Source organism: Notolepis coatsorum, assembly GCF_963971535.1.
Source record: "Notolepis coatsorum genome assembly, chromosome: 1".
Classification (NCBI taxonomy): domain Eukaryota; kingdom Metazoa; phylum Chordata; class Actinopteri; order Aulopiformes; family Paralepididae; genus Notolepis; species Notolepis coatsorum.
The window spans coordinates 302,857,669-302,885,538 of record NC_140165.1 but is presented as its reverse complement, the minus strand read 5'-3'; the positions used below and the strand labels follow the sequence as shown (position 1 = coordinate 302,885,538).

At 41.2% G+C, this 27,870-nt stretch overlaps 1 protein-coding gene across 1 annotated transcript in view; it reads right to left on the bottom strand.

Moving 5' to 3' along the window:
- The window catches only part of dph1 (diphthamide biosynthesis 1), a gene marked incomplete at its 3' end in the record, with an annotated part of 65,490 nt that extends 39,172 nt beyond the window's left edge, over positions 1-26,318 (bottom strand). Inside the window, exons 1-2 of the mRNA XM_084314488.1 lie at positions 26,253-26,318; positions 21,604-21,753 (exon numbers count right to left, since the gene is read on the bottom strand). Of these exons, the coding sequence (XP_084170614.1) occupies positions 21,604-21,753; positions 26,253-26,304 (202 nt within the window). The 5' untranslated portion in view covers positions 26,305-26,318. The remainder of the gene's footprint in view (positions 1-21,603; positions 21,754-26,252) is intronic.
- Positions 26,319-27,870: the final 1,552 nt, after the last annotated feature.

Below are 27,870 nucleotides of genomic sequence, written 5' to 3'. Positions count from 1 at the left end.
CAAAACAATAGGAGAGCCTCTTAACACTTTCTGTGCCGGCCATAGTTTCCTATTTACCCCCTTGAATGCCGCCACCCACTTCAATGATAGAGCTCTCATATTTGCGAACGCATAAACTACATCTTAAATTATGGCTATGTGTCTAATGTGGCCGTCGCTTATCAATGACTTGTTTGCAGTTAGTGATGCACGATATATCGGCCACCGATATAATATCGGCCGATATGGCAGTTTTTTTACACATCGGTATCGGTCCGATATGGGCCGATATTAAAAAAATATATATATATTTAACTTTTTTTTTAATTTAACTTAAATAGTTTCAAAATATCAGTCATTTCTGAAAATAAGTTACAAAAGTAAAAAAATTATGCGTTTTGGAAAATAGCTCTTTATTTGATTATCATAAAAAAGTGTTTTCTATACAGAGATATCGACATCGGTAAATATCGGTATCGGCCAGAACAGCAATATTAATATCGGTTATCGGTATGAGTATCGGCCACAATTTTCACATCGGTGGATCACTATTTGCAGTCAACATTGTCGAAACGGATTTTTTTTTTTAATCGGTTCATTTCCGTTTTATACCATTTTGAAAAACGCTCGTTTCTTGAAACTTCCAGAAGATTTCAGGAGATTCTGTGATAAACGCCCTTTTTATGAATCGTTTTCAAATAAACGCTAGATTATCGATAGTATATGTGTACTTATGCACGCTATAGAAGCGGGCTGAAAAATCTATTCTCTTATTTCCTGATCGCACACACACACACACACACACACATGGCACACGCTGATATATAGGTGAAAATAGCTCTGATTATCCCAATACTGGTCAAATAGATTCCTTACCTCAGATCAAATGTTCTCCAAAAGGATTATTCCAATTCCTGATCGCCATTCCAAATATCTATCGCGTTTATTGATCGCTGGGTGCTCAAACACATTATTCCACGCTGTTCTGCGGGACCACAAAGACTGCAATCGGCTCCGGTTACTTGCCTGACAAGTAAAATGTGTATTCCGGACTCTTTTTTTACCATGCGTTTCATTCAATCCATTCCAAAGGGGTGCAGTACCATACGGGAGACGATAGGGGGCGGTATTTTCCCAATGGAGCTCAGAGAGAGTTTGCAGTGGTAACGTGAGGCTAGATTGATGAAATATGAATGGAAATCGCTAATAAAAGAAATAACGATTAGAAAACGGTATATCTCGTTCCTGGCACTCAGCGGTTGGCATGAAATAACGATATATCTCGTCCATGGCACTCAAAGTGTTAACACAGTGCTATCGGTGTTCGTATTTTTTTTTTACCACAGCAGATACAAAGGACCTTCTCAATCGCTCAGTAGATCATTGAGGCATCAGCAATCTGTTACTAAATGAGCTTCGCAGAGCATCGAAAATACTAAACAATGGGTGGCGTACAAAAGATAAAATGGTGTTCATTTAGTCCTGGTTCGCTTGACTATGGTGATCTCCAGGGAATCAGGAGGAAGGCCAATCACTGAGCCAGCCTTTTTGATGATTTTATTTATACGTTTTTTGTCCGAAACAGTGATGCTGCCCCCCCAGCAGAGAACATCATTGAACAGGACACTAGCCAGGATACCTTGGTAAAATACATAGAGAAGTGACCTGCTGATGTCAAAAGAACGAAGTTTTCTCAGATGAAAGAGCCGAGCCTGGGCTTTTTTAAACACAGAATCTGTGTTCTGCTTCCAGTCCAGCTTACCGTCCAGGTGAACGCCAAGGTATCTATAGGACTGGACTATTTCAACCTCCTGCCCCCTAATGATGACAGGAGAGACATTCACCTTCTTCCTACTGAAGTTGATGACCAACTCCTTGGTTTTTTCTATGTTTAATTCCAAGAAGTTGGCATCGCACCAGTGGACAAATGAGTCAATCTCCTTGTTATAGGCTTGGTCATCGCCTTTGTTGATTAGACCAATCAGCGCTGTGTCGTCAGAACATTTTTGCATATGGCACATGGCCAATGTTACAGTAATGTCAATATACAAGATATTCAGAATAGTAGTACCCTATTTCATGTAACGTGCAACAATTTTATAGTACTTTGTGTAATCTATCCTATGAATATTATCTACCATGCACTTCAGTGGGGCTGGGAGGAGTGCCACATTTGAAGGATTTTTGCTATACCATTGTCCACAATGTATACATATTGCAAAGAGAAATCCTTGCAGCAGTATTAAAACGCAATACAATTCAAATGTAAATAAAATATACCATGGCACCATGACAATTGCATTACAAGACAACAACATAAATAATTATCATCATCATCGTATTGTGATTTGCTTCCGCGATGAATTGGAGAACGGTTAAAGAAGGCTTTTCTTTTGTCTTGAGATGACTGTTTTGTATGTATTGTATTTGTACACTGAATGGAATATCAGGCACAAGTCGTTAGGGATGGATGAATAAGTAAGACTCACACAATAGCCACTGAGAGACAATCAACCCAGTGGCTATTGTGTGAGTCTGGTATTTTTATAATTATATATAAATTATTTATTTGTCCTGTTCTCTTGTCTTGTGACCCCAAATGTTATTGTTATTGTCTGTTGATCTGTTCATTATTATTATATATTATTATTATTATATATATTTTATTTACTCCTTCAATTATTCTTTACATTATTTATTATTGTGTTCTGGTATCTCTTGTTATATGTTATGTGAAATAAAAAAGATTTGATAAAGAAAATATATATATTGATTGAACCGTTTTACTACTTTTTTTTTCCTGCATAGTTTAGAGTCCTGGACAAAAATCTGTAAATTATAATATTGAAAGGTAGTGGTGTTGAACTTGGGTCTCCAGTCTCCGATGAAGGTGTGCACATTTACCAAAGCAATTGTCGTAACAATAGAAGTCCCAATGTTTTCGCTCTCAAGAAAATCCCTGGACTACGACGTGATGCAACCATGGCCCCTACAGCGTTTTATTTTTTGTGTTTGTTTGTATTTATATAGTATTTGTGTATTATTTATTGACAATGACATTGAGTGGCTGTGACAGGACTGGGTCTGACGCACGCCCAGTTTAACCTGGGAATCCCGTTCAACGTGAGCTTTACCCATCGTAACCGATCGTCCTGCTATATTCCTTTAACCTATCTCCCCGGTTAGTAGCTAGAATTATAAACATAGTGGAAGTGGCAATAATCAAATAATCGGGATAAAACGATCGCTTTATCCGTCTGATTCAGATGACGCTATATCAGCAATTTTTTGCCTCTCTTGGTCCATTATGGGGACATTGTGTGCCGTGACACGAGGGCTTCCCCAATCAATGCCAATTGATTGCGTCAGCACCAGTCTCCCCCGTAGACCAGACAAAGGCTTGAACGTTTTTTTCCCTCTCCAGACAGAGTGATACTGATTTGTGAAAAGGAATTACAATCATAGCTGAAGGTAATATGCTCATTATACCACGGCTATGAACCAATTGGATTGCTTGATTTGAGCTACACCTTTTATAGTGAGGGGATAACACACACCTAGCCATGGAACAGCTGAGCAGCCAATTGTCCAATTACATTTGGTCCCTTAAAAAGGAGGAGGCACATATAGAAATTGTTGTAATTCCTACACCGTTCACCTGATTTGGATGTACATACCACATCTTGATTGTCTCATTTCAAATCCATTGTGGTGGTGTACAGAGCCAAAATGATGACAATTATGTTGATGGTCCAAATATGTATGGACCTGACTGTATGCAACTGTCATTGTGATTCATCACATGGCTAGTGTAGAATCAAACTGTGTGCCAGAATTGGAGATAATGATAATGAACATGTGCAAGGCAATATAATGCTATTTGAGCAAGAGTAAGAGTAATAGAGCAAGAGTAATGAGCAGTGATTTAGGTTAGTCACTACAGCTGATTGCATTGTCACTCATCTCTGACCCAGTGATGTGTTTGGACGTTGACCACAAGAGGGAGTACTCCAACAATGAGCAGGGATTTAGACCTTTATTTATTTTTTATTTTGAAAGTATTTTCTTGCCTATTCTACGATATATGGTCACAGTCTTATGATTGTGAAAGGATCCTTTATAGCATGCATTTATGCAATTGCTATTGTGTTTAATCATACGATAAGCAATGTGTCGTCTATTATTTTATCATTGAAACATGCCCAGTTAAAAGGAGGAGGCCTAAATCGGCCGGGTAGCACAGCAGACTAAGCGTCTGTCTACCACTGCAGAGACACTCGTATCGAATCTGGCTGTCAGCGGTGCCTCCGGCTTGGCCGGTCGTCATACTGACACAATTGGCAGAGTCAGCGGGTGGGAAGCCGGTGGGTTGTATCCTGGTCGTTGTAAACAGCGACTCCTACAGGTCGGTCAGGGCGCCTGCACAGCGAGGGAGGGAATTGGAGAAGGTAGTGTGAGCCTCCCACGCGTTACACTTCCCCAGTGAGAGTCCTCGCTGGCAGGTGAAAAGAGGCTGCTGGCTGTCTCCACATGTATCGGAGGACGCATGTGATAGACTTCAGGGCTCCCTAGACCGGCAAGTGGGGGGCAAATGCGCGCAACAACCAGGAAGGGGAGGGGGGAATTGGCATAACGACAAAATTGGGATGGGAGAAAAATACAGAAAAAGGAGGAGAAAAAGTAGATACAAAAAAAAAAGGAGGAGGAGGCATCTTGTCAGAAGTGGAAGATCGGAGAAGCCCTCGTGCCACGGCACAATTATGCCCATTATATGGACCAAGAGAGCCTCAACACTAGTACTATACAATATTAACAATCTTTAGATACTTGAGCTGCAAACATTTCACCTGCTCATTTCATCCAATATAATTGTAACTAATTAGCTGAAAGAAATAATTGCTTTTGTGCATAGATCACTAGATCAGCCTTTATGTCGACCGGGAAGGCTGAACATTGCATTGCGTGACCAAAGATATGATTCAGACCAGTGTGATGGTGGGGAACAGATACTAATGAGGAACTGGAAGAACCCTGGTGAGCCCTCTTTTCAGGAATCGAATCAAAAGATACACATTACAAATAGCAGTAACGCTCACCTGGACAAGATATTCACTGCACTCATCACTATATTTATGCATCACATATCCTAGTACACACACGGACATGCCTCATAGTAATTTTTACAACAGGGTTGTGTTATCCAGGAGCAAGGTCAGGATCTTTTCACGTTATCTACGTATCTCAGATATTCTCCCCACTTCTACACATATTGATCGGTCCGGTCCATTGAATTCCGACTGCTTTTGTATTGTCTTGTTTTGTTAATTTAATTTACTGTATTTATTTATGTATTTGTTATTTGTGTGTGTGTGTGTGTGTGTGTGTGTGTGTGTGTGTGTGTGTGTGTGTGTGTGTGTGTGTGTGTGCGTGCGTGCGTGCGTGCGTGCGTGCGTGCGTGCGTGCGTGCGTGCGTGCGTGCGTGCGTGTGTTTCACTGGATATAATTGCTATGTCCAGGTTGTGTGTCAATAAAATACTGATTATAAAAAGAAAAATGTGAGGAACAAATTGTAAAGCGCTTTGGATAAAAGCTGCTATATAAATGCAGCCATTTACTACATGGGTTGTGGTCGTGTTGGGCTGACGTGGGCTGATCCGCCCCTGCCTCCCTCAGCTGTGTGAGGGAAGTGTCTGCAATATGGAATATCTTCTTTATTAGTGTAGCAGGCCAGCGAGGTGAGCATCCTCCTGCAGCCTAGAGAGAAGCCGCGTCAATGCCACGGGGAAAAGAGCGATAGAGCAGCCGCGGGTACATTTACATCCAAGCTAAAAGGTTTTATGATTATTTTATACGACTGTAGCCATTTCCATACAGACATGAATAAGGCCATTTTCCTACGGATGTTTTATATGACACATATTCCACGTCTTTCATCTATTCCCCTCGTTCTGCCGACGCGTATGACAGAGCAGATCTTACGGAATTCACCGTTTGAATCTAAGCTTATGAGATGCATGATTTATGAAGTATCGTAGAATAGACAAGAATCCTGCTGGATTTCTCCATAAGAAACAAACACAAACAACGACAATAATAAGGATTTCTACACATGGGCTGGCATTCCAGGGTGATGTTGGCACAAATAACCAAACAGGTACTCTGTCACGTCACATCATATTCATGAGGTACATTCCGGAGTACAATGGAATGCTAGTCCATTATGCTATTATGCAGACTTGAACAATGCTTTGAATGTTTTTTTTCCCCTCTCCTTTAGCAGACCGACTACAGCCGTTTCAGTTTTGAGTTCAAAAACATTGTGCCGTGCACTTTTGACTTTTGCTCTACCTGAAGAAAATAGGGTCGTTTTGGTTGATTTACTTTGGAGTACATTGTTTCACCCCGAAAGTAAAATGTTCTGTTAAAAGGTTATTTCATTGATTAACTAAGATTAACTTAATGTCATCTCTAAGTGCATTGCATTGTACAAGTGCTTTGCGTGTTCTGGGTGTGTCCATTCATACTAGCCCGTTCAGAACGGGTTGATTACTTGGCTCCCGAAATTGCCTGTACGGAGTGTGTGGTCTGGTCTGTACGGAGTGTGTGGTCTGTAGGGAGTGTGTGGTCTGTAGGGAGTGTGTGGTCTGTAGGGAGTGTGTGGTCTGTACGGAGTGTGTGGTCTGTACGGAGTGTGTGGTCTGTAGGGAGTGTGTGGTCCGTACGGAGTGTGTGGTCTGTGTACGGAGTGTGTGGTCTGGTCTGTACGGAGTGTGTGGTCTGTACGGAGTGTGTGGTCTGTACGGAGTGTGTGGTCTGGTCTGTACGGAGTGTGTGGCCTGTACGGAGTGTGTGGTCTGGCCTGTACGGAGTGTGTGGTCTGGTCTGTACGGAGTGTGTGGTCTGTACAGAGTGTGTGGTCCGTACGGAGTGTGTGGTCTGTACGGAGTGTGTGGTCCGTACGGAGTGTGTGGTCTGGTCTGTACGGAGTGTGTGGTCTGGTCTGTACGGAGTGTGTGGCCTGTACGGAGTGTGTGGTCTGGTCTGTACGGAGTGTGTGGCCTGTACGGAGTGTGTGGTCTGGTCTGTACGGAGTGTGTGGCCTGTACGGAGTGTGTGGTCTGGTCTGTACGGAGTGTGTGGTCTGTACGGAGTGTGTGGTCCGTACGGAGTGTGTGGTCTGTACGGAGTGTGTGGTCCGTACGGAGTGTGTGGTCTGGTCTGTACGGAGTGTGTGGTCTGGTCTGTACGGAGTGTGTGCTTGGCATCCGATCAACTTCAACACTGCACTCCCTTGGGTGCTCAGCAATACACATGCCACGTGTGAAGTCGACCGGATGAACGATTCTCGAGATATGCAAAGGACGGTCAGACAGACACAAAGAGATTACTTCCTTTATAGTTAGATGTGACGTAATAAAAAGGAAAATAAAGTTAACACCTTCTTTTGTTACATTTCTGTAAACCATTACTAATTGTTTGTAACATTAACGTTGCACTGTTGGCTCAAGGCTTCAGTTTCTAGCTTTGGCAATGATGAATTTCAAGTACGTTTGTTTAGAGGGCTACTTAATTTCACTGAGCCATATGCGGCAGTAGTATATTGCAATGTAATGCCATGTATTGTAGCCAATGTCTCTCTCAAGAGAAGTCTGCTCACTCCGGTGCCGTCCTGATAACGGCAGCTAGCAAGACCTGACCCCTTTTACACATGCGCCATCCAGTGGTGTCTGCACACAGAACCCTTAGTTACCATGGCAACCGCCTCGCCACAGAGTGGTTACTAATTATTATTCATTTAAAACATATTTCAAACCTCACACTTCACCTCAAAATGCAGTAGATTCAAATGTAAATGTTATTAACAACCTGAATACATTTTATTTTTTTATTTTTTACCACTTTGAGCTCTATTTTAGCTCTTTCTTAGCCCTACGTATTATGTCCGTCTTTGTTCTTAACGCGTATTAAGTAATTGTATGTTATGTATTAATTGTTGGCTGTTGATGCTGTGATGGACACCCGAATCTCCCCTCAGGGATAAATAAAGGTTTTCAATCAATCAATGTTTACTCAACATAAAGATTAGATTAGATTAAACTGTATTGTCATCATACAGCACAAGTACAGTACAACGAGAAGAAGTTTGGCACCCAACCAGAATGCAAACGCAGCAGTAAAGTGCAACAGCAATATACAACGTACAGGTGGTTAAACTGGGTACAAAATATACAAAAACACATCACGTTTAATTATCTTCTCTGAATATGTTTGTTTTGCGTCAAGTAGTTTATTTTGTGGCCGCCATCTTCGGTGCTAGGGGTCTCCCCCTTCATAGCCCCCACAGTGCTCTGCTCCGTCCCCTCTTCACAGTCTCCATTGTAGCCTCTGCAATAGGGTTGGGTACCGTTCACATTTGAACCGATACCGGTACCTGTAAATCGATACCGGTACCCAACGGTACCTTTTTTCTGTAATTTAGTCTAAAAAAATTTAATCTACCTACCTCAGTTGTAAAAAATGTGTCCAAACTTCAAATAATTTATTATCAGAGCGGCTGGGTGGCGTAGCGGAGATTGCGCTCGTCACCAATGCAAGAGACTCCGGTATTGAATCCCAGTCTCAGCATTGCCTTCGACTTGGCCCGGCCACGTGAATACTTTACCCAAGGCAGTTGTCCTTCCGCGTTCGGTTTGTGCGCCCTGATTGGCCTCTCAGCGCCCAATCGCGTTAGCCCTACGGAGGAATACTATCCTCGAGTTAACCTAATTTATACAAATGGAAGTATTGATTTCGCCATAACGAATCATTAAAAAAATATACCGTTAACGTGAATATGTTGTTTCTTTACACATATGTTGGATTATGTAATTGGTTTGTCATGACAAACCAATAAAAAATCGCGAATTAACCGGTGGTTATCCTATTTTATTACATGGCGTTTTCACATTCGCCGAAATGCTTGCTTGTGATTGGTCAATAGCCCCCCGACAGCGGTCATTATTTTTCAATAATGACCGCTGTTTTTTCAATAATGACCGCAGTGCGCAGCTGTTCGCAATCAAGCCCACTGACACACACTGTTTCAATGCAATTAGACACTCGGTGTTCTGCTGCCGGCGATGACAGGGGGCGGAGCGACGAGCGGAGCCAGAACGCAGCCAGAATAAGGTGTTGCGAGTCGATGTAAAATGAATTAGGTATATTGTTAGTAAGTTAGCCATGTAATAAGCGGGATAATGTATAGCCTACTCGGTCATTGTCGCAAAATAATTGACCTTCACTACGTTTAAAACACCTCGGCGCGGCGCCTCGGTATTTTAAACTCTGTGTCGGTCAATTATTTTGCGACAATGACCTCGTAGCCATACATTATCCCTTACATATTAACATAGCTACAACAACACACAGTAACATTAATATAATTACATGCATCATTGTTTAGAATGAACAGTGGGGCTAATAGAAAGGACTGGACACGGACAAGTTAAACAGCAATCAATTAATTTAATATAACAAGGTAGTTCGAGCTGCATTTTCGTGCCTACAACCACACCACAGCCACAGGGATATATCCGGCTTTGACGAGCTCTCTCGCTCCTGCCGATTAAATTCAGCAGCTCTTCCACCTCGAGTGCCTGTAGCTGCCTGCATTTGCACAAAGGCGTCCATCCCTGCTGCTAGCTAACATTAAAACTAACCTAAAGTTAGTTGTTCACCAACAATCTACAGACACCAACAAACACAGAACCGGACGCGTGAAATTAATTGATTGCTATTTAACTTGTCCGTGTCCAGTCCTTTCGATTAGCCCCACCGTTCATTGTAAACAATGATGCATGTAATTATATTAACGTTACTGTGTGTTGTTGTAGCTATGTTAATATAATAGGATAACCACCGGTTAATTCACGATTTTTAATTGGTTTGTCATGACAAACCAATTACATAATCCAACATATGTGTAAAGAAACAACATATTCCAGTTAACGGTATACTTTTTTAATGACGTTACGGCGAAATCAATATTTCCATTTGTATAAATTAGGTTAACTCGAGGATAGTATTCCTCCGTGCGGCGATAGTAGGGCTAACGCGATTGGGCGCTGAGAGGCCAATCAGGGCGCGCAAACCGAACGCGGAAGGACAACTGCCTTGGGTAAAGTATTCATGCGGCCCGGCTGTCGTACTGACTCATTTGGCAGAGTCAGCGGGTGGAAAGTCGATGGGTGGGGATTGGACGTTGTGGACAGAGACTCATACAGGTCGGTTGGGGGACGCCTGCACAGCAGAGACAGGAAGTATCGGGGGCAGCGTGAGCCTCCCACACGTTACTCCTCGCCACTGAGAGTCCGCGCTGTCTGGTGAAAAGATGCGACAGGCTGCCTCCTCGTGTACCGGAGGGGACACGTGATGCAAGGCTTCTATCCTCACTACAACCGACCAGTGGGAGGCATAGTCTAGCAACGTTCAAGACAGGGGAGGGGAGAATTGGCAATACGAAATTGGGATGGGAGAAAAATAGAAAAATTAGGAGAAAAAGTGGATAAAAAATAAATAAAAATTCTTATCATTATTTATTTTGAACAATTTGTTAATATATAATATTGCAGCGAGCATTGTCTGCATCTAGCTTTGTAAAGTGTAACCACACTTGCGACCGTTTTTGGCTTGCCATTGCCCCGACTGCTTTGTTGTTGAATCAAGTCAAATCCTAGGTAAGCGTGTATTGTGCGCGTGAACGTTGACGTGAGGCACACTTCATAGGTTTCGTTTTGCGGTAAACGAAACGTTGACGTCATCGGACTTAAAAAAAAACTAACACATTTTTTGCATTACCGAAATGTGACACCGGTGGATCTCACGTGAATCAGTACTCGGTAGTACCGACGTGATTCGGCCGATACCCTTAAAAGTACTACTCGGCAATGAGGCTTGAGACATGAGACTTGGAGGCCACGTCAACAGGGCCGGGGGGGGGGGGGGGGTTGTTGGGGCTGACAATTCTGGATCTCTTGGGAATATTTTCCTCCAGCATTAGAGGTGTTCCGAGCCTTAGCATTGCAGCTTTGCACCAGGGGTTCTCGGGAGATCGGCTTTGTTGGGCATAGATCGGTTTGATAAGGAGGCGGATCGTCACATAGTAGCGGGGGGTGGTGTACAGTGTCTCGGCGGTGCTGCGTGTGGGCGTAGAGGGCGTAGATCTGGGGAGCCAAAATCTACCGGTGAGTCTTGTGTGATGGAAGGTGCTCACTCACTCGATGACAAACCTGTGGACGTACTCGCCCTAGTCTCTCTATGGCCGTCACTTGTTGGTCCAACGCCAGAACTCGTCATAATCTTTTACAAAAAATTTGGTTTATATATAAAACCTATATAAAACCTTTTAAATGTATTTATTTTTTATTTTCAAAGATATAGTGATTTTATACTATTCAGCTTGGCCGTTTAGCGACAGCCCTAGTCTGTGGCACAAATATCCTCGATTCCATCGTATCCCGAGAGTCTAATTATCCATCCAGAGTGGATGTTGGAATTGTATCCGGCTGTGTATGTAATGGGAATATAAGAGCTTGAATCAGACAGGAAATGCAACCAACGTGTTTTGCCGAGGTCAGCTCTCTCATCACCCTGGAAACCCACCAGGCGCACATCACGGTTCCAACAAGAGACGGACCTCTAAAGCCACTCAGCAACCAACAGAGCTACCTCAACGCGTGAAAACCCCTTCCTGCTTTGTTTTATTTAATTAGTTTCTATTTTTCCCCAGAATTGTTGAGCGTAGATTGTTGAGCCTTTGGGTTCCAAATTGAATGCTCGATTCAACAACTTTTCATTCAACATTCCACACTCCTGCGCAGAGCTGTCCCTATGCCTGTATGTCACAGCCTGCTCAAAACGACAGCCCAAGAGAGGCAACATTTTTACGAAATGCGGACATCCACGACCAAATGAGTTTGAAAGAAAACGCGGCTATAACTTTCAATTGGCTGTATACGGAGTATCACCGATAACCAAAAATGTATCTTGTCTGAACATGTATGCGAGTTATGCAGTGAGCGGGAGGCGACAGTGGCTCGGGAGGTAGAGCAGTCGTCTGGCAATCCGGAGGTTCCCGGTTCGATTCCCGCTCCTCCCGGGCAGCGTGTCGATGTGTCCTTGAGCAAGACACTTAACCCCTAATTACTCCTGATGAGCAGGTTGGCACCTTGCATGGTTGCCTCCGCCGTCGGTGTGTGAATGTGTGAGTGAATGTGTGAGTGAATGGGTCAAATGTGAGTAACAAATTGTAAAGCGCTTTGGATAAAAGCGCTATATAAAAAAAGCAGCCATTTACCATGTAGTTATTGTTAGTAGACTATCTTTTCTGCGTGCATCGTCGTTTCCATGGACACAGTGAATAAACAAGGCTGCACAGGCGATTATTTAACTTTTTTCCAACACATTTTCGGTTTATTCAATATGTTAATGGAAAATAATATTAGTATAGGTAGCACCGGTTAGTTTGCTTCCTCTTTGGGTAGAGATGTTTGAGAGTGGAACACAAAGTCCAACTCTCTGCGAAGGAAAATGGCTGCACACTTTTGCCAAGCCATAGAAGCAATGCAGTAGCACATCCTGTTGTTGATAAAAGTGATCAAAAGTGCAAGCCTAAACATTTTCTATTGAAACCATAGTATTATTATAAGATTGTCCGGCAGCGTGGCTACATGAGTAGAGCTCACCGATTCGAGCCCCGGTCAAGGCCGTTGTCGGAAAGTGGTGTTGTTGTCCAGAAGGGACTAGTCAGTAACAATGGACACAGTATAGCTGCGAGTGCCGACTTCGGATTAAGCGCTAAACCGAGGTCCTGACTGAATCTGGGTCGTTAAAGAACCCAGAATGCCTATAAGAGTAGGGGGTTCCCCGACGTGTGATGTGTGCCTGGTGCCAGTGTATGGCAGCCATTGAGCCTGCGTAGCCCAAGGTTGGGTGCTACCAGTGGTGGTGAAGGAGGCAATTTCCACCCTACATTGTGGGGAGCGCTTTGAGTGTCTAGAAAAGCACTATATAAATGTAATTCATTATTAATTATATATAGACATACAAACAGTATGCTACAGCCTTGAAAACTCACCTGTTCACGAAGGCCTAAAAGAAAAGGTTTTAATAGTCTTTTTGTAGTTTTGTAAAGCGTCCTTGGGTTTCCTGAAAGGCACTATATAAATCCAAGCTATTATTATGTCCGCAGAAGGCGGAGCCTGTCCAAGGCCAGTATGCATTCTGTAGCATCTGTGTGTGGGTGCGTGTGTGAATCCATGCAACATCTCGCAAACTATGGATCAGACGGTCCTTTGGCGCAGAAAATTACAGAGGCACAAGGATGAGCGTGTGGGAAAATGTTTCACATCTGGTAACGGGAAGTATTTTTGGAGAATTAATTTCTAGCACTCTCCATCGACTTTCATGTAGTCCTTTGTGTAGTTGTGGTACACCTTTTTACCATCAGAGGGCAAAAACAACGGCTTAAAATGTTGCTATGGAGACTATATATATTATTATTATTATTATATTTTTTTTTTAAGACTTTTGGTTAGGCAGTCAGAGTAGTTTTGGTTTTGAATTAACTAACGTACATGCTAGGGGTTTTCTATTGGAAACAACTTGTGCATGCTAAACGCACATCAATCTCAATGAAAACCAAGGTATAGCTAGCTTTAAAAATAAGTTGAGATGTCACTTACAAGAGAGCCAATTTGATTTGATTTGATTTTTATTTGTCTCGAACATAGAAACATAAAACAAGTTTAAAAAACAAAAAATGTTAACCACCTTGACTGTTAGTTTCATTATGCATTATGTGTTGAGTACTGACTTTTAATAATTTTTGTTTTGCAATAAAAAAAAAAAAAAAAAAAAAAAAAGGTAAATAGTCAAAGACTAAGTGTTCGAGAAGGAACAGGGGGAAGTAAAACAACTTATCAAGCCCTGCCCCTTCCTTACAATATTTGACATTATAATGAATATGAAAGTGATAATGCATCCACCTGGAGGATGACCTGACCAACACCAAGGCGATCGTGAAGAAGGCACAACAGAGACTCTACTTCCTGAGAATACTAAGGAATTACCACCTTAGACAAGACCTGCTTGTGTCCTTTTACCGCTGCTCCGTGGAAAGCATCCTCACCTACTGCATCAATGTATGGTTCCTCAGCTGCACAGCCGCAGAGAGGAAGGCGCTCCAGAGGGAACGATCATTGGATGCCCTCTCCCCTCACTGGAAGAACTCTATAACTCCCGCTGTCTTAAAAAAGCAGTGAAAATACTAAAGGACCCACACCACCCTGGCAACAAACACCTCATACGGCTGCGCTCGGGCAGGCGTTTCAGCGTCATGCCCACCCGGACTAACAGGCTGAAGTTTAGTTTTTATCCCAGGGCCATATGTGCACTAAACTCAGCTAAAATTTAAAACAACAATCTCCCCTGCACCCCCCCCCCCCCCCCCCACCCCCACGCACACACACACACACAACACTAAGGGATAGTGCAATTATCTTTTATACCCCCCCTGTTTATGTTTATGTTATGTCTATTATGCCTTACTCTTGTTTTTATATTTAATACTGTGTTTAGGACTGTGTTTTTATGATCTAGGACTGTGTGACGGCTAGCACCTAAGGCTGCATTTAAAATTCCGTTGTAACATTGTAACAATGACAATAAAGATCATTCTATTCTATGTAGAGCCGTGTGAAATTTCTGTTAACTTGATGTGTTCCGTTATCGTTTTATTGTGTGTTTCTTTTATGTTTTAATTTAGTCAATTGTCATGTTGTAAAGACCCCAGGAAGACTAATGGGGATCCTTGTCAATAAACAATAAACTGCATGAAAGCATAAATGTATGTGTGCATGCCATACGTCCTTCATTCATTGGGGAGAAATATTTATTACCAACTACTATAATGTCAGCATGCCGTGGACATTATGTGCTCCAATGAGCACCCATTCTAGTTATTAGTATCCTGCAGTTAAAATGATGCCGCCTATTTATAAACTCTAAGGGTTTAAAATATATGACACTGATCACTATATTGGGGACATGGTTTGAAAAAAACGTCTATTCTCAATCAAAAACCACATCACACATATTTCTACTGTTTTGAATTTAAATGAATCCCTTATCTTCTCCATTCGCCACAATGCAGTATAAGGCCCGGCAGCGGCAAGTGGATTCATCATGTTTGCCGTCTGTATTTCATGGCATTGAAACGACGTAAACAACATAACATCATGCAAAATTATTATTTGGTTATGGTGTTCGGATCCATCAAGACAGGCCATTTCCAATTTTAAATTGCCCTGTGGTTATACGCATAATAAAAATAGCGACTACACTGTGCCCATGTAAGGAATGATCATTTTAGGGCTTTCGATTCATTACCTTGTTAAATGTTTTCCACTGAGGAAAAAAAGATCATTAACAAAACACATAACCGCGTTATCTGTAATGGCTTTAATTTTGTTTGAATAGGCTTTTCTTTTAATTAACAGGTAAATTTTATTGGTTTAGTAAGGTGTTGAAAAGACAAGAGCATACAAACTGTATATGTTATTAGTATATTGTCTCCAAGATGAAGTGTGTATTCACCTTATGCTGTTATTCTAGTTCTGAGGACGAGAATCATAGAAGGAAATGTAATGTTACGCATCAGTATGTAGGACTATTTTAAAGCATATTTCAATATGTGGCGTAAAACTATGGAATTCTCTACAGAATGATTTAAAGAGTTGTACAAATATCTTTCAGTTCAAGAAAAAGTCTAAAGAAAGAACATTTAGACTATGAAGTTGAGGTGTAACAGCTTTCCCTGTGACTATTTTATTTTATCATGTTAGCATTGATTGTTAAATATGTGTAATTGACAGGCCATCTATTTCTATTGTTTATTTATTGTTTTTTGAGTAAGGAGCAGGCTAAATACGATGTTTTTCCCCCTGCTCCTCTTCACTCATGGAATGTGCAAATTGGGAGGTGCTTTTTATCATGAAATGACGCTATTGTGCTTTTGTGGAGCCGTGCATTGCCATGAACGGTACAAATACAACTTTAATGAAATGAAAAGCGCTGACGCCACTGGTTCCACACTTCTTTACATATATATTTGTTATGAGAATAATGAGCTAACTTAAGAGTTATGCACTTTTAGACGCATCATTTATTCCGTCTGTAAATATCCACACAATAGCATTTTTGTCACAGGAAATAAAGAGACGGCAGTATGAGATGTTTTATGTGTCCGTCAATGTCATTTCAAAAGCTACATTTTTACTTACTTAAAATACTTAAGACCACCTCAAAATAACATTAAAGCTGTAAAATAACTTGGTCATTGAGTTAAATGGTTGGAAAATGTGTGATGTTAGAATGATGTCTTCATTCATCATATAATGATGTCTATAGCTGAGTGTGTCATCATGGCCTTAGCGAAACAACACTAACCATCATACATCTAGTATAATGATAAATTTAGCCCTAAAGTCCCTGTAAAGTAAATTCAGAGATGCGTTTCTTTTTTTTATCCACTTTTTCTCCCCATTTTCTATTCTTCTCCCATCCCAATTTCATATTATCCAATTCTTCCCTCCCCTGTCTTGAACGTTGCTAGACTATGCCTCCCACTGGTCGGTTGTAGTGAGGGCAGAAGCCTTGCATCACGTGTCCCCTCCGGTACACGAGGAGGCAGCCTGTCGCATCTTTTCACCACAGCAGCTCAAACTCTCAGTGGCGAGGAGTAACGCGTGGGAGGCTCACACTGCCCCCACTACTTCCTGCTTCCACCGCATCGGCGTCACCAAACTGACCTGTAGGAGTCGCTGTCCACAACGTCCAATCCCCACCCACCGGCTTTCCCACCCTCTAACACTTGCCAATTGTGTTAGTAGTATGAACGACCGGCCAGCCGGTAGCAATGCCAAGAGCTGGGCTCGAACCCAGCGTATCCTGCGTTAGTGGCGAGCGCCTTGCCCACTGCGCCAATCAGCCGCCCCAGAGATGTGTTTCTAAACATATGTTATGTTAGAAAATTGTTGAGTGTGAAAAGACTGAACTGTGTAGTACTGAATTGTGGAGTTAGACCGTTAAACACTTGTCCACCATTTTTGTGTTCAGGATTTTTTGGTCCACAAGGAGAGGACCTCCTTTTTTCTTTCTTCCAGTGCTGTCAGGAACACAACACTCCGAACAGAGGTTACAGCCAATACAGCCATTTACGTGGGCACTGTATGTACGTGACGAGTGTAGGATGCATGGGTACTGTATGCCCATAACATGTGTAGATGTTATGTATGTATAGCCTACATACCCTAGAAAAAGCAATGTATGCAAAGTGTATGTGTGTGGGTGTACTCCGCCCTGCAGGGATGGATAGCAGTGGCTTTTTTGCTCCGGTTTGCCTTCATAGGGCGGACTGTCCCTCTACACATGTGTGGCATCGATTCTGTGTCCCTCTGAACATGTGCCACTGTGCCAGTGTGTCTGTTGCACGCCATGCATACATGACACATGCGTTGGCCCCATGTGTGTGTATGTATGTATGTATGTATGTATGTATGTATGTATGTATGCATGCATGCATGCATGTATGTATGTATGTATGTATGTATGTATGTATGTATGTATGTATGTATGTATGTATGTATGTATGTATGTATGTATGTATGTATGTATGTATGCATGTATGTATGTATGTATGTATGTAAGTATGTATGTATGTATGTATGTATGTATGTATGTATGTGTGTATGTATGTAATACATGCATGCATGTATGTATGTATGTATGTATGTATGTATGTATGTATGTATGCATGTATGTATGTATGCGTGTATGTATGTAATGCATACATGTATGTATGTATGTATGTATGTATGTATGTATGTATGTATGTATGTATGTATGTATGTATGTATGTATGTATGTATGTATGTATGCATGCATGCATGTATGTATGTATGTATGCATGTATGCATGTATGTATGTATGTATGTATGTATGTATGTATGTATGTATGTATGTATGTATGTATGCATGCATGTATGTATGTATGTATGTATGTATGTATGTATGTATGTATGTATGTATGTATGTATGTATGTATGTAAGTATGTATGTATGTATGTATGTATGTATGTATGTATGTATGCGTGTATGTATGCGTGTATGTATGTAATGTATGTGTGTGTGTGTGTGTGCGTGCGTGCGTGCGTGCGTGACGTACGTACGCACGTATGTATGTATGTATGTATGTATGTATGTATGTATGTATGTATGTATGTATGTATGTATGTATGTATGTATGTATGTATGTATGTATGCATGCATGCATGCATGTATGTATGTATGTATGTATGTATGTATGTATGCATGCATGTTGCATCGGCACTGTCCTGCGGAGACAAGCTGCAGTGGCTGATGTCACTGCATTTCAGCCTTAGTAGGGCAGTATGTGTATTTAAGCATTACATCACACGCAGGAGTGGTTTGTGACCAATAAACCATGCCTAGGGGTGGTTGTTAGGCCCGAGGCGCAGCCGAGGGTCGTTAGACCCCCCTAGGCATGGTTTATTGGTCACAAATCACGACTGCACGTGGTGTAAAGCTTTTATACAACTGCCAGATTCATCCAACCTTATTTCTATACAATAAACACACATTAATCGAAGATTTATTGAAAAAACCATCCGCCAGAAAAAGTAGTTCCCACAACTCCATGTGGAAGCAGCTTGAAGTGCATCCAACCAAACTAACACATCCAACTGTGTATTATTGGAATGATTGAGAGAAGTTGCCTCATGTGGAAGCAGCTTGAAGTGCATCCAACCAACTAACACATCCAACTGTGTATTATTGGAATGATTGATTGAAAATTTTATTACCAGATGCAGAATATAAAGTAGGTAAAACAAATTAAAACGTTTTCTTTGCCCTATAGGAAAAAAACGTTTTCTTCGCCCTATTTTTTTATTTATTTCTTTTAGCCTAAACTTAACCAGTTGGAAACCAGGGGTACAGTAATAAAATTAGCAATCAACCAATCAATCAATTCAATAGACCATGCTCACTTAAAACAGCGCTGCTTCTCTCTCAGTCTGACTCCCCCGCTGTTGCAGACAGGAGTGTGTGTGTGTGTGTGTGTGTGCGTGTGTGTGTGTGTGTGTGTGTGTGTGTCACAGTGTGTGTGTGCGTGTGTGTGTGTGTGTGTGTGTGTGTGTGTGTGTGTGTGTGTGTGTGTGTGTGTGTGTGTGTATGTGTGTGTGTGTGTTTGTGGGTACGCCAGCGTCGGACAGTGTGTGAGAGAGAACGCTGCAGTCAGTAGAAAGTAGGAAGGAAGAAATTTAAATCAATCAATTAATCTATCAATCAATCCGCGATTTTTCTTTTGTTCTAGATTGAGTCAAGACCCATCAATTACATCATCCAACATTGTTTAAAGGACTAACACATTCCCCTTGACAGAATCGCTTCATATTTAGTCGTTATGGTGCTTTCAACATAACCATTTGTTGTCCGCGATCTTGTTTTCTCCCGGAGTGAGCCGGGGAGGGTTATGTGATTCGGTTGTGGGCGGGTCCTGAGCCCAGGACCGTGGATTGTTGCCAATAAAGACGTGTGAATGGCCAATCAGAATCGAGAAATTTGCATGCCGTTGTATAAATGTATGTATTTATGTATGTATGAACTGGATAATAATGTATGCATGCAAGTCAAGGAATGAAAGAAAAAAATAAGTGTAATTCAGGAATTAATAAAAAATTTATAAATGTATAAAGCAAGGGAACGGGGTCTTATATTCAGGTCAATATGGTATTTCGATGCATAGAGTTATTGACATGGCTGAGCTTGGTGGTTTGCTCTAGGGGCTGGCAGGGATAACCCTTTCAGTGAAATAGTCAGCACTGATTGGTCTACTTTTGTGGGAATAGACAGACAGACAGACGGAACAATTATATTATAGACCGTCTCAAGCCCTTTGGGCATACGCCGTAAAAATATGTTTTGATAAGTGCTAGATTTAATGAGGTCTCTCTGTAAATTATTAATTTACAGGGGAATAATGACATGGAAAACAATGTTTTACAAGTTTAGATTCAATTAACATTGCATAACTCTCGATAAGAAATATCCAATTGTCAATCAAACCTGGCAAAGTGTTATGTGATCAGTCTCTAATGATGTGATATCATTCTAAATGTATATGAATTAATTAATATGCAGGCGCCTTGCTCTGCTTCTCTCCGTTTCGCCTCTCCGCCTCGCTGCTTGATTGACTGCTGAGCACAGGAGAGGCGGGCAAGGCTCTCCTTTTACAGTCTAGACTGGGGCTGTGTGAGTTCATCCACACTGATCAAATCACATGGGAACAAAACTCACTATAGGAGCTATATCCACTAGTATTACCAATAAAAGGATGAGTATGTCATCTTATCAATGATGACATGAAGTGCTTTCGATATAAATAAGCCCTCTCTCTCTCCCTCCCTCCCTCGGGTGCACAGGTGATGACAATAATTGTTGGGGGAGGTTATAATAGAGGATTCTGATCATTGTTTGAAGTACTTCATGCTAAAAAAAATTCATCTGATGAAATACAACAATTTAATACCAAACAGGACACAGCAATGTCTCTTATTTTCTTTAGTAGACCTGCACTCTACTTATTATTTCAAATCAATAAATGTATCAAACAAATCCATAAAAAGAAAATATTAAAATACAATTGGAATCAATTGACACTTTTTGACACAAGGGGGAGCGCTGAAATGCAGATTATTTTAAAATGCCAGATATCGGCCCGATTAGTCGGTCTATCACTAAACTGGACTGTAAAAGGAAGCAATACTTAATTATATGGTCTAACCAGGTACAACAGCTTTTCCTATGCAAACAATTAACATGTAACATGTAAGAATTTGGTACAAACTTGGCTATAATATGAAATATAATGCTTCCTTTTACAGTCTAGTTTCATATTACTTATTGAGTAAAGTGAAATGCTTTACTTGGTAGGTTAACCTTTGCAGACATCACATGGTGGACGGTGTCTGCATGTCACAGAAAAAGGTAAACAACCAGTAATGAGAAATGTGGTAAGATCATGGTAATTCCACTGTACTTACCCGAAATGTATCTAGTATTTAGAATAGAATAGAATAGAATAGAAATACTTAATTCATCCCGAGGGAAATTTGGCACTACAAATCGCTCACAGTAAACGGTAAACATTTAGGTAGACAAAAACAAAAAAGTCACAAATAAGAATAAGCCTAAGAATAAAATATGGTCCGGGATATACATTTCCTATGTTACATTCTAATATAAAATATACTAATATAAAATGTCCTATGTTACATTCTAATATAAAATATACAGTAAAAATATCCAGAATATACAGTAAGTGTAAAAGTGTACTATGTCGGTCTAAAAGTAAAAGTAAGAGTCCAGGAAGTACTTAAGGAAACGTAAAGGAAAGATTGATGCAAAGATTGTAGCAAAGGCAGTGTGGCGAACCTGTATACTTTCTCAATGTAATCACCAGTCCAAATGAATGTGAGGTGTGGTGATGCGAGAGCGGAGCCTCACCTCTCGTGGACTTGGCTTGTCTCACCCGCCACACCGTCTTGTGGATTTCAAAGTTGTAATTGGCAGGCAAGGCTCGGATTGCCTCCTGTAACTCTGGGTCTTGCAGGATGTCAGCTGGGATTTGGTTGGCCACCCGTCGAGGTCCTCGCACTGAAGGAAAATTCAAATGAATCAGCGACACAACGCAAAGACCGCTTAGTCGGGAGGCTAAAAACTCAAATAAACAAACTAGATTGTGTAAATAGACACACAAACAACACTGTGACTGCAACAATAACAACATCTTGTTGCATGCGTGGCAGGGTTTCCCCATTAGGTTATTTGTGGTTGTGGCTGACAATATACATAGTTGAGCAGTGGAAAGGACTGTGTACCAGGGTTTACAGTTTTTTTTTACCGGGAAAAACGGTTGAAAGTCCGACATCTTTGGTCATAATGACCTGTGACATTATGTGGGCCAAACTAGCTACGGTAATCTGCTTGATCGCCATCTCCAGTGTTCCAGCAGAGAGGGGGTTCTGTTCATCTCCGATTCTGTGACTCCAGCACCTTGACTCAACAACACAGGCAAAGGGCGCTGTCTGAGGTGCTGAACTGGTCAGCTGAGCTCAGAGGGTCTCTCCATTTATTAACTCCACTCAACAACACAGGTGACAGTCCAAGTCTTCAGTCAACAACATTATGGCTAAGCTAGACTAGACTTTGGGATGCGGTAACCGTATGCTCGTGAGTTTCTTGACAGGACTTATTTTATTTGGAATATAATGTATACGCAAAAGTAGCCTACGTTTCAATAAAGAAATATTACAGATGCCTTGATGATGTAATTCTTTATATATCCTATCAATTGCTTTTAAGCTCAGTAAACAGATCATATTTCACCAGCATTTCTCTCACTTGTCCGGGACATTGAAATCTTCCAGGACACGTGGACCAGCACCAATCTTTTTCTAAAGGAAACCCTGCAGGGTACATGCATCAGGAGGACACATTAATGTGTTATAGACCACTGCAACACTTCCGGTATTCTGAAATCATGGAGAGAAAATGTATGCATGTGGATGAGAGCCTTGACATTAAGTGGTTGTAGCTACGGCTGTGGGGGTGCGGGAGACATGATCCAATGGACATTTATACGAGTCTCCTGAACACGGAGAGACCAATCCTAAGTCGATCGGCACTTTCTCGGCTGAACTATAGTCACTTTTTCGCACCCACTCCCCAACTCTGCATGCACAGATTGCCCACAGAGTGGATTGTTCAGAGATCTAGGTTTATCAATCTGTGCATACAGAGTTGGGGAGTAGGTGCAAAAAAGTGACTATAGCTCGGCCGAGATAGTGCCGATCGACTTGGGATTGGTCTCTCAGTGTTCAGGAGACTTAATGTCAAGGCTCTCATCCACATTCATTAATTTTCTCCCCCCGCTCTCTCTCCCATGAGCTCAATGTAACGCAGAAGTGCAGTGGTCTATTGTATCAGTTTGGGAAATCTATATGCTGTGTGGGCCTGTTTGATATCGTGGTAGGCCACTACAAATAGATCTATGTATGGAAAACATTGCTTGATTAGCGGGCTAGAATTCAGGAAATGTGACACTTATTTTTGTAGTATTACTATTATTATTATTATTATTATTATTATTATTATTATTTTAATTATTATAACGTAGTAGGCCATTCATAGCATTAGGCTATGTTTACAACGTGTTGATGAGCATTACTTAGCTACACCCATATGTGAATGATATAATAGCATGCAAAAATACAGCAAATATGAAATAATAATAATACATTTTATTTGGAGGCGCTTTTCACAACACCCAAGGTCACCTTACAGATCACAGAATAAAACACAGCAAGGCAGTTAAAAGTCAAGGTTAAAAACAAAACAAACAACAGGAAGTATAAAAACAGCGAAGTTAAAATAACAAACAAACAAACAGCAGGGGGTATAGGACAGTGACAGAGGTTATAGTGAATATGCGAGTTTGAACAGATGGGTTTCAGTTGTGATTTGAATGAGAGTGAGTCATCAACAAACAAACCAAATGCCATTAATTTAATGTAGTCAATTAGTAGGTGGTGTAGGATATATCAATAGTAGGAATTGAGTCAAATTACTTACTCACTCTGTGGGTCCGGTTAATAACAAGGTTTATTAGCCAGATAGATCAAATATATACAGGTAGTTAGAGAAAATGGCTGAGGCTTCCGCCCCAGGTAATCAGCTGAAATGACCCAGGTAAAGAAGACTGAATGTTGTCGGGAGGAGCCCTATATAGTGAAACAGGGGGGGGGGGGAACACTCACATGATAGGTCAAACGAGTGGGGGGGGGGGGGGGGGGGGGGGGGGGCGGCACAGGATAGGTCAAACGAGTGGGGGGGGGGGGGGCACAGGATAGGGGACAAAGGAGAACGGAGGGGGATGTCTTTACATGAAAGTTGGAGGCTCCTCAATATATTATTCCACAGTGGCCTACATTGTTTTTTGTCCAACAGATAACTCAATTCTATTTCTATAACACTGTATCTGACCAAACCTCAAAATCAATGAGTCTCTAGAGAAGCTTGTTGGAAAATCAGGAAAACTAAAATCTAGTTAGTCTAATTACACCTTGCATGGATAGCCAGTCTAACAGCCAGACATATGATAACGTTATATAGCTTTAACTCCCTGTATAGCATGTATTTTGACTATGTATTAGAGTGGGGATTGAGATTAACTTGTGACTTACCTTTTTAACAAACTTTGACTTGACTGGACCTGCTGACATTATGCATATGCCTACATTTGTTAATGTCTATGCATGTTCAAATTGAATACAAGACAGGAATTATGGGGGGGGGGGGGGGGGGTGACGATATATTTAATGTTAGGTTAAGACATGCCATGCAAAAGGGTGTGTCAGAATGTTCAGTGATATCTGTTGAAGTAATAATCTTGAACATCAGCACACCCTGGTCAAAGCAAATAATTACTTTTGTTAAAAAGGTAGGTCACATGTTAATCTAGCTGTATTGTTTGGGTCACATCACACTTGAACGGGCTGCAGACGTGAATAAGTTCTACTGATATCTGTGTCTCGTGGCATCCACACCTGTCTGTATTTACCTGCACAGTCATTTTACATATCTGTAGATACTATATCTATAGCCTGCTACATTTGCACTCTGGTTGGATGCCAAATTTATTTATGTTGTACTGTACTTGTGCTGTATAATGACAATACATTTGAATATAATCAAATGTGTGGTTAAGCGACATTGCAGAAATGTGTGTTTCTATTTAGCAGAGGGATCGAATCCCGGCGATGACTTCCTTTCTCATTGTGTTCTACTTTACGACAAATTTTTTGTTAATTATGACCCCACCCACAGACACAAGAGAAGACTTCAAACTATGTATCTTATGGGCACAAAGCTCGCTATAGGAGCTATATGCACTATTAACAATAAAAGGATGTCTGTCCTCTCTCTCTCTCTCTGACACCAGAAATGTTGCTTCCTTGTAGCTTGCACTGCGTCTATGAATGAATGAATGAATGAATGAATGAATGAATGAATGAATGAATGCATGAAAACTTTATTTAACAGATTGCAGAATGGGTACAGTACAGGACGGCTCAATACACACAATTGTTAAGGGGATGCAGACCAGAGAAAGACGTTTGTCTTGTTTACATCAGTGACATTTATGACATGCACAACATACATGACATATATGGCATACATGACATACAGGTATATAGTACTGTTACATTTGTGACATATACGATATGCAAATATACAGTACTGTTACCCATAGATCCTAACAGAGATTATATACATATGATGGGGAATATACTGTACATTAGGAGGGGGTGGGTGGGAGAAAAAAGATACATACAGTGGGGAGGAGACTGTCTATTTGGGGGACCTTTACACAATCAAGCAATCAATCAAATGTATTAGCACATTTAACATGACACTTGTCAACCAAAGTGCTTCACAGTGAGTCGCATAGCTTAAAAAAAAAGAAAAAAGGAAAGTGCTCCTAAAGTACAAAATAAACAGAAAATATAAACAACCAACAGACAGACAAATAAACAGAACAACACGTCGAAACAAACAAGGCAAGAGTCAGAGTGAGTCAGGGAAGGCTAGGGATAGATGAGTTTACATGTCTGGATCGGGAACGCGCCATGGTCACCAGTTCATTCAGGCATCAGACAATCCGAGAAACTATGCTGATGTTCATCAAATAAATAAAATACTCCTCTGGGATGGATCACCTTGAAACAGAGCTGAAACTGACCAATTGTGCTGTCGTGGAAATGTAAACAAAGCCTACCCGCCCGTCTCTCGGGCTCCTTCTCGCTCGCTTCTTGCTCATCATGACCAATATAGTGTGTAAAACATCGAACAGTGCACATAACGTTAGACGTGTAACTAACTGTACGTCCCTCGGCAGTAAAAACTCCCTTGTTTACTGACAGTCTTGATCTGTCAACGTTGGCTGCTGTCAAAACAGTTGTGATCCACAGCCTATTTTTACGTAGCAGCATAATTAGACTACGTTATGAGCTCGGGAAATACATTTTAATTAAAAACATGTATGCTTCTATGTATCTCCCCATGTATATAATCGTTGGGACATTGTTATTTACCTGTGGGTTTCTTTGAGGGAACAACTTGTGTTTCGCTGCTGGGCGCCGCCATGTTTTCTAAACACGTGAGAGGCAGAAAGGCATTACGAGTCAACTGCAGCACACAGTGCAGTGCGTTCAGTCGAGTGTCGATACAGTGAGTCGAGCACACTGGCGCTGTCCATGGTGCTGAACTATGTAGGCTTCACAGGGGACATCTTCCAAAGGAACAACTCCTAGCACTACAATTCATTTGGATGCAATAATTCAAACAACATGTATATATGCGCCCACAAAGTCGGACACTAATTAATTGTCAAAGTGTTTCCTTCCTTTAGGGTGAGTTTCCCCTTAACTACTAGTAATAATAATTATAATAATAATAGAAAATAAAGTTAAAAATCGCACAGACTACAACGTATGACATATATCATGCCAGTTATGGTACCTATATACAGCAAGTGTTTTATTGCCCATATTTATTGTAGGGTATAATGTAACTGTTACAACATAACAGATCCTCATCTGCACCGTTGATTACACTGCTTACTTTCTCATATTCTTAGATTCAGAGTTATATTGTTTACACTGCTTATTTATATATTTACTATAGTTGTATTGCCTATATTTATGTCTTGTACTATTACCATGTCCGTACCTGTACCTGTACCCCCCCCCCCCATGATTATGATGATGATGATGATGATTATTATTATTATTATTATTATTATTATTATTATTATTATTATTATTATTATTATTATTATTATTATTATTATTATTATTATTACAATAACAAATACATATACATGCACTCAGCCCCTCACACACGCTTATCTTCCGTTCCTATTTTGTATAGGGTCTCTTGTTAACAGTTATTGTTAAACAAATCTGCGCCTCTGTCAAAGTCCCCAGAGGGCGGATTGCTCATGGGGATATCATCAATCTTGGAATAAAACAGCGTTTTGTTGCCCTGAACTTTTCTCATTATTCATTATGAAGAGCTAAGAGACTCAGGGGGATAGGAAAATAGAGGACAGTGGAACGTGGGGAGGAGGGGGGGGGGGCTGTTAGCCTGCACTGAGACGGAGCAAGACGCTGAGAGAGAGAGAGAGAGAGAGAGAGAGAGAGAGAGAGAGAGAGAGAGAGAGAGAGAGAGAGAGAGAGAGAGAGAGAGAGAGAGAGAGAGAGAGAGAGAGAGAGAGAGAGAGAGAGAGAGAGAGAGAGCGCCCTGGTACTTTATACCTCATACTCTCCTGAGCGCACATCCATGGCGGGATGAGAGTCTGCATCCTCTTAGGCAAAGGTGGAAGACGGAGGCATATTTACAATTAAGATCTGAGAAATGTAACAATTGCAAAACTGGAGCGAAGTGCCGAGAGAAGGGGATTGTGATGTGGAGGAGCGGGGATCATCAAAGTCTACATTAAGGAGGATTTGAGGAACCCGCGTCTATAATCCGACATCAGAGAGAGGGGGGATGCGAATCCAAATAACTTCTGTTAATTAGAGATTTGCACGAATATGATGATATGAATTTAATGGCTGAGATCCATCGAGGGAAGAATTTGCAGAGTGCGCGCATCTGAAATTAAACATGTGTTTTGGAGACTGTTTGTTTTTGCAGGCGTCCTGCCAA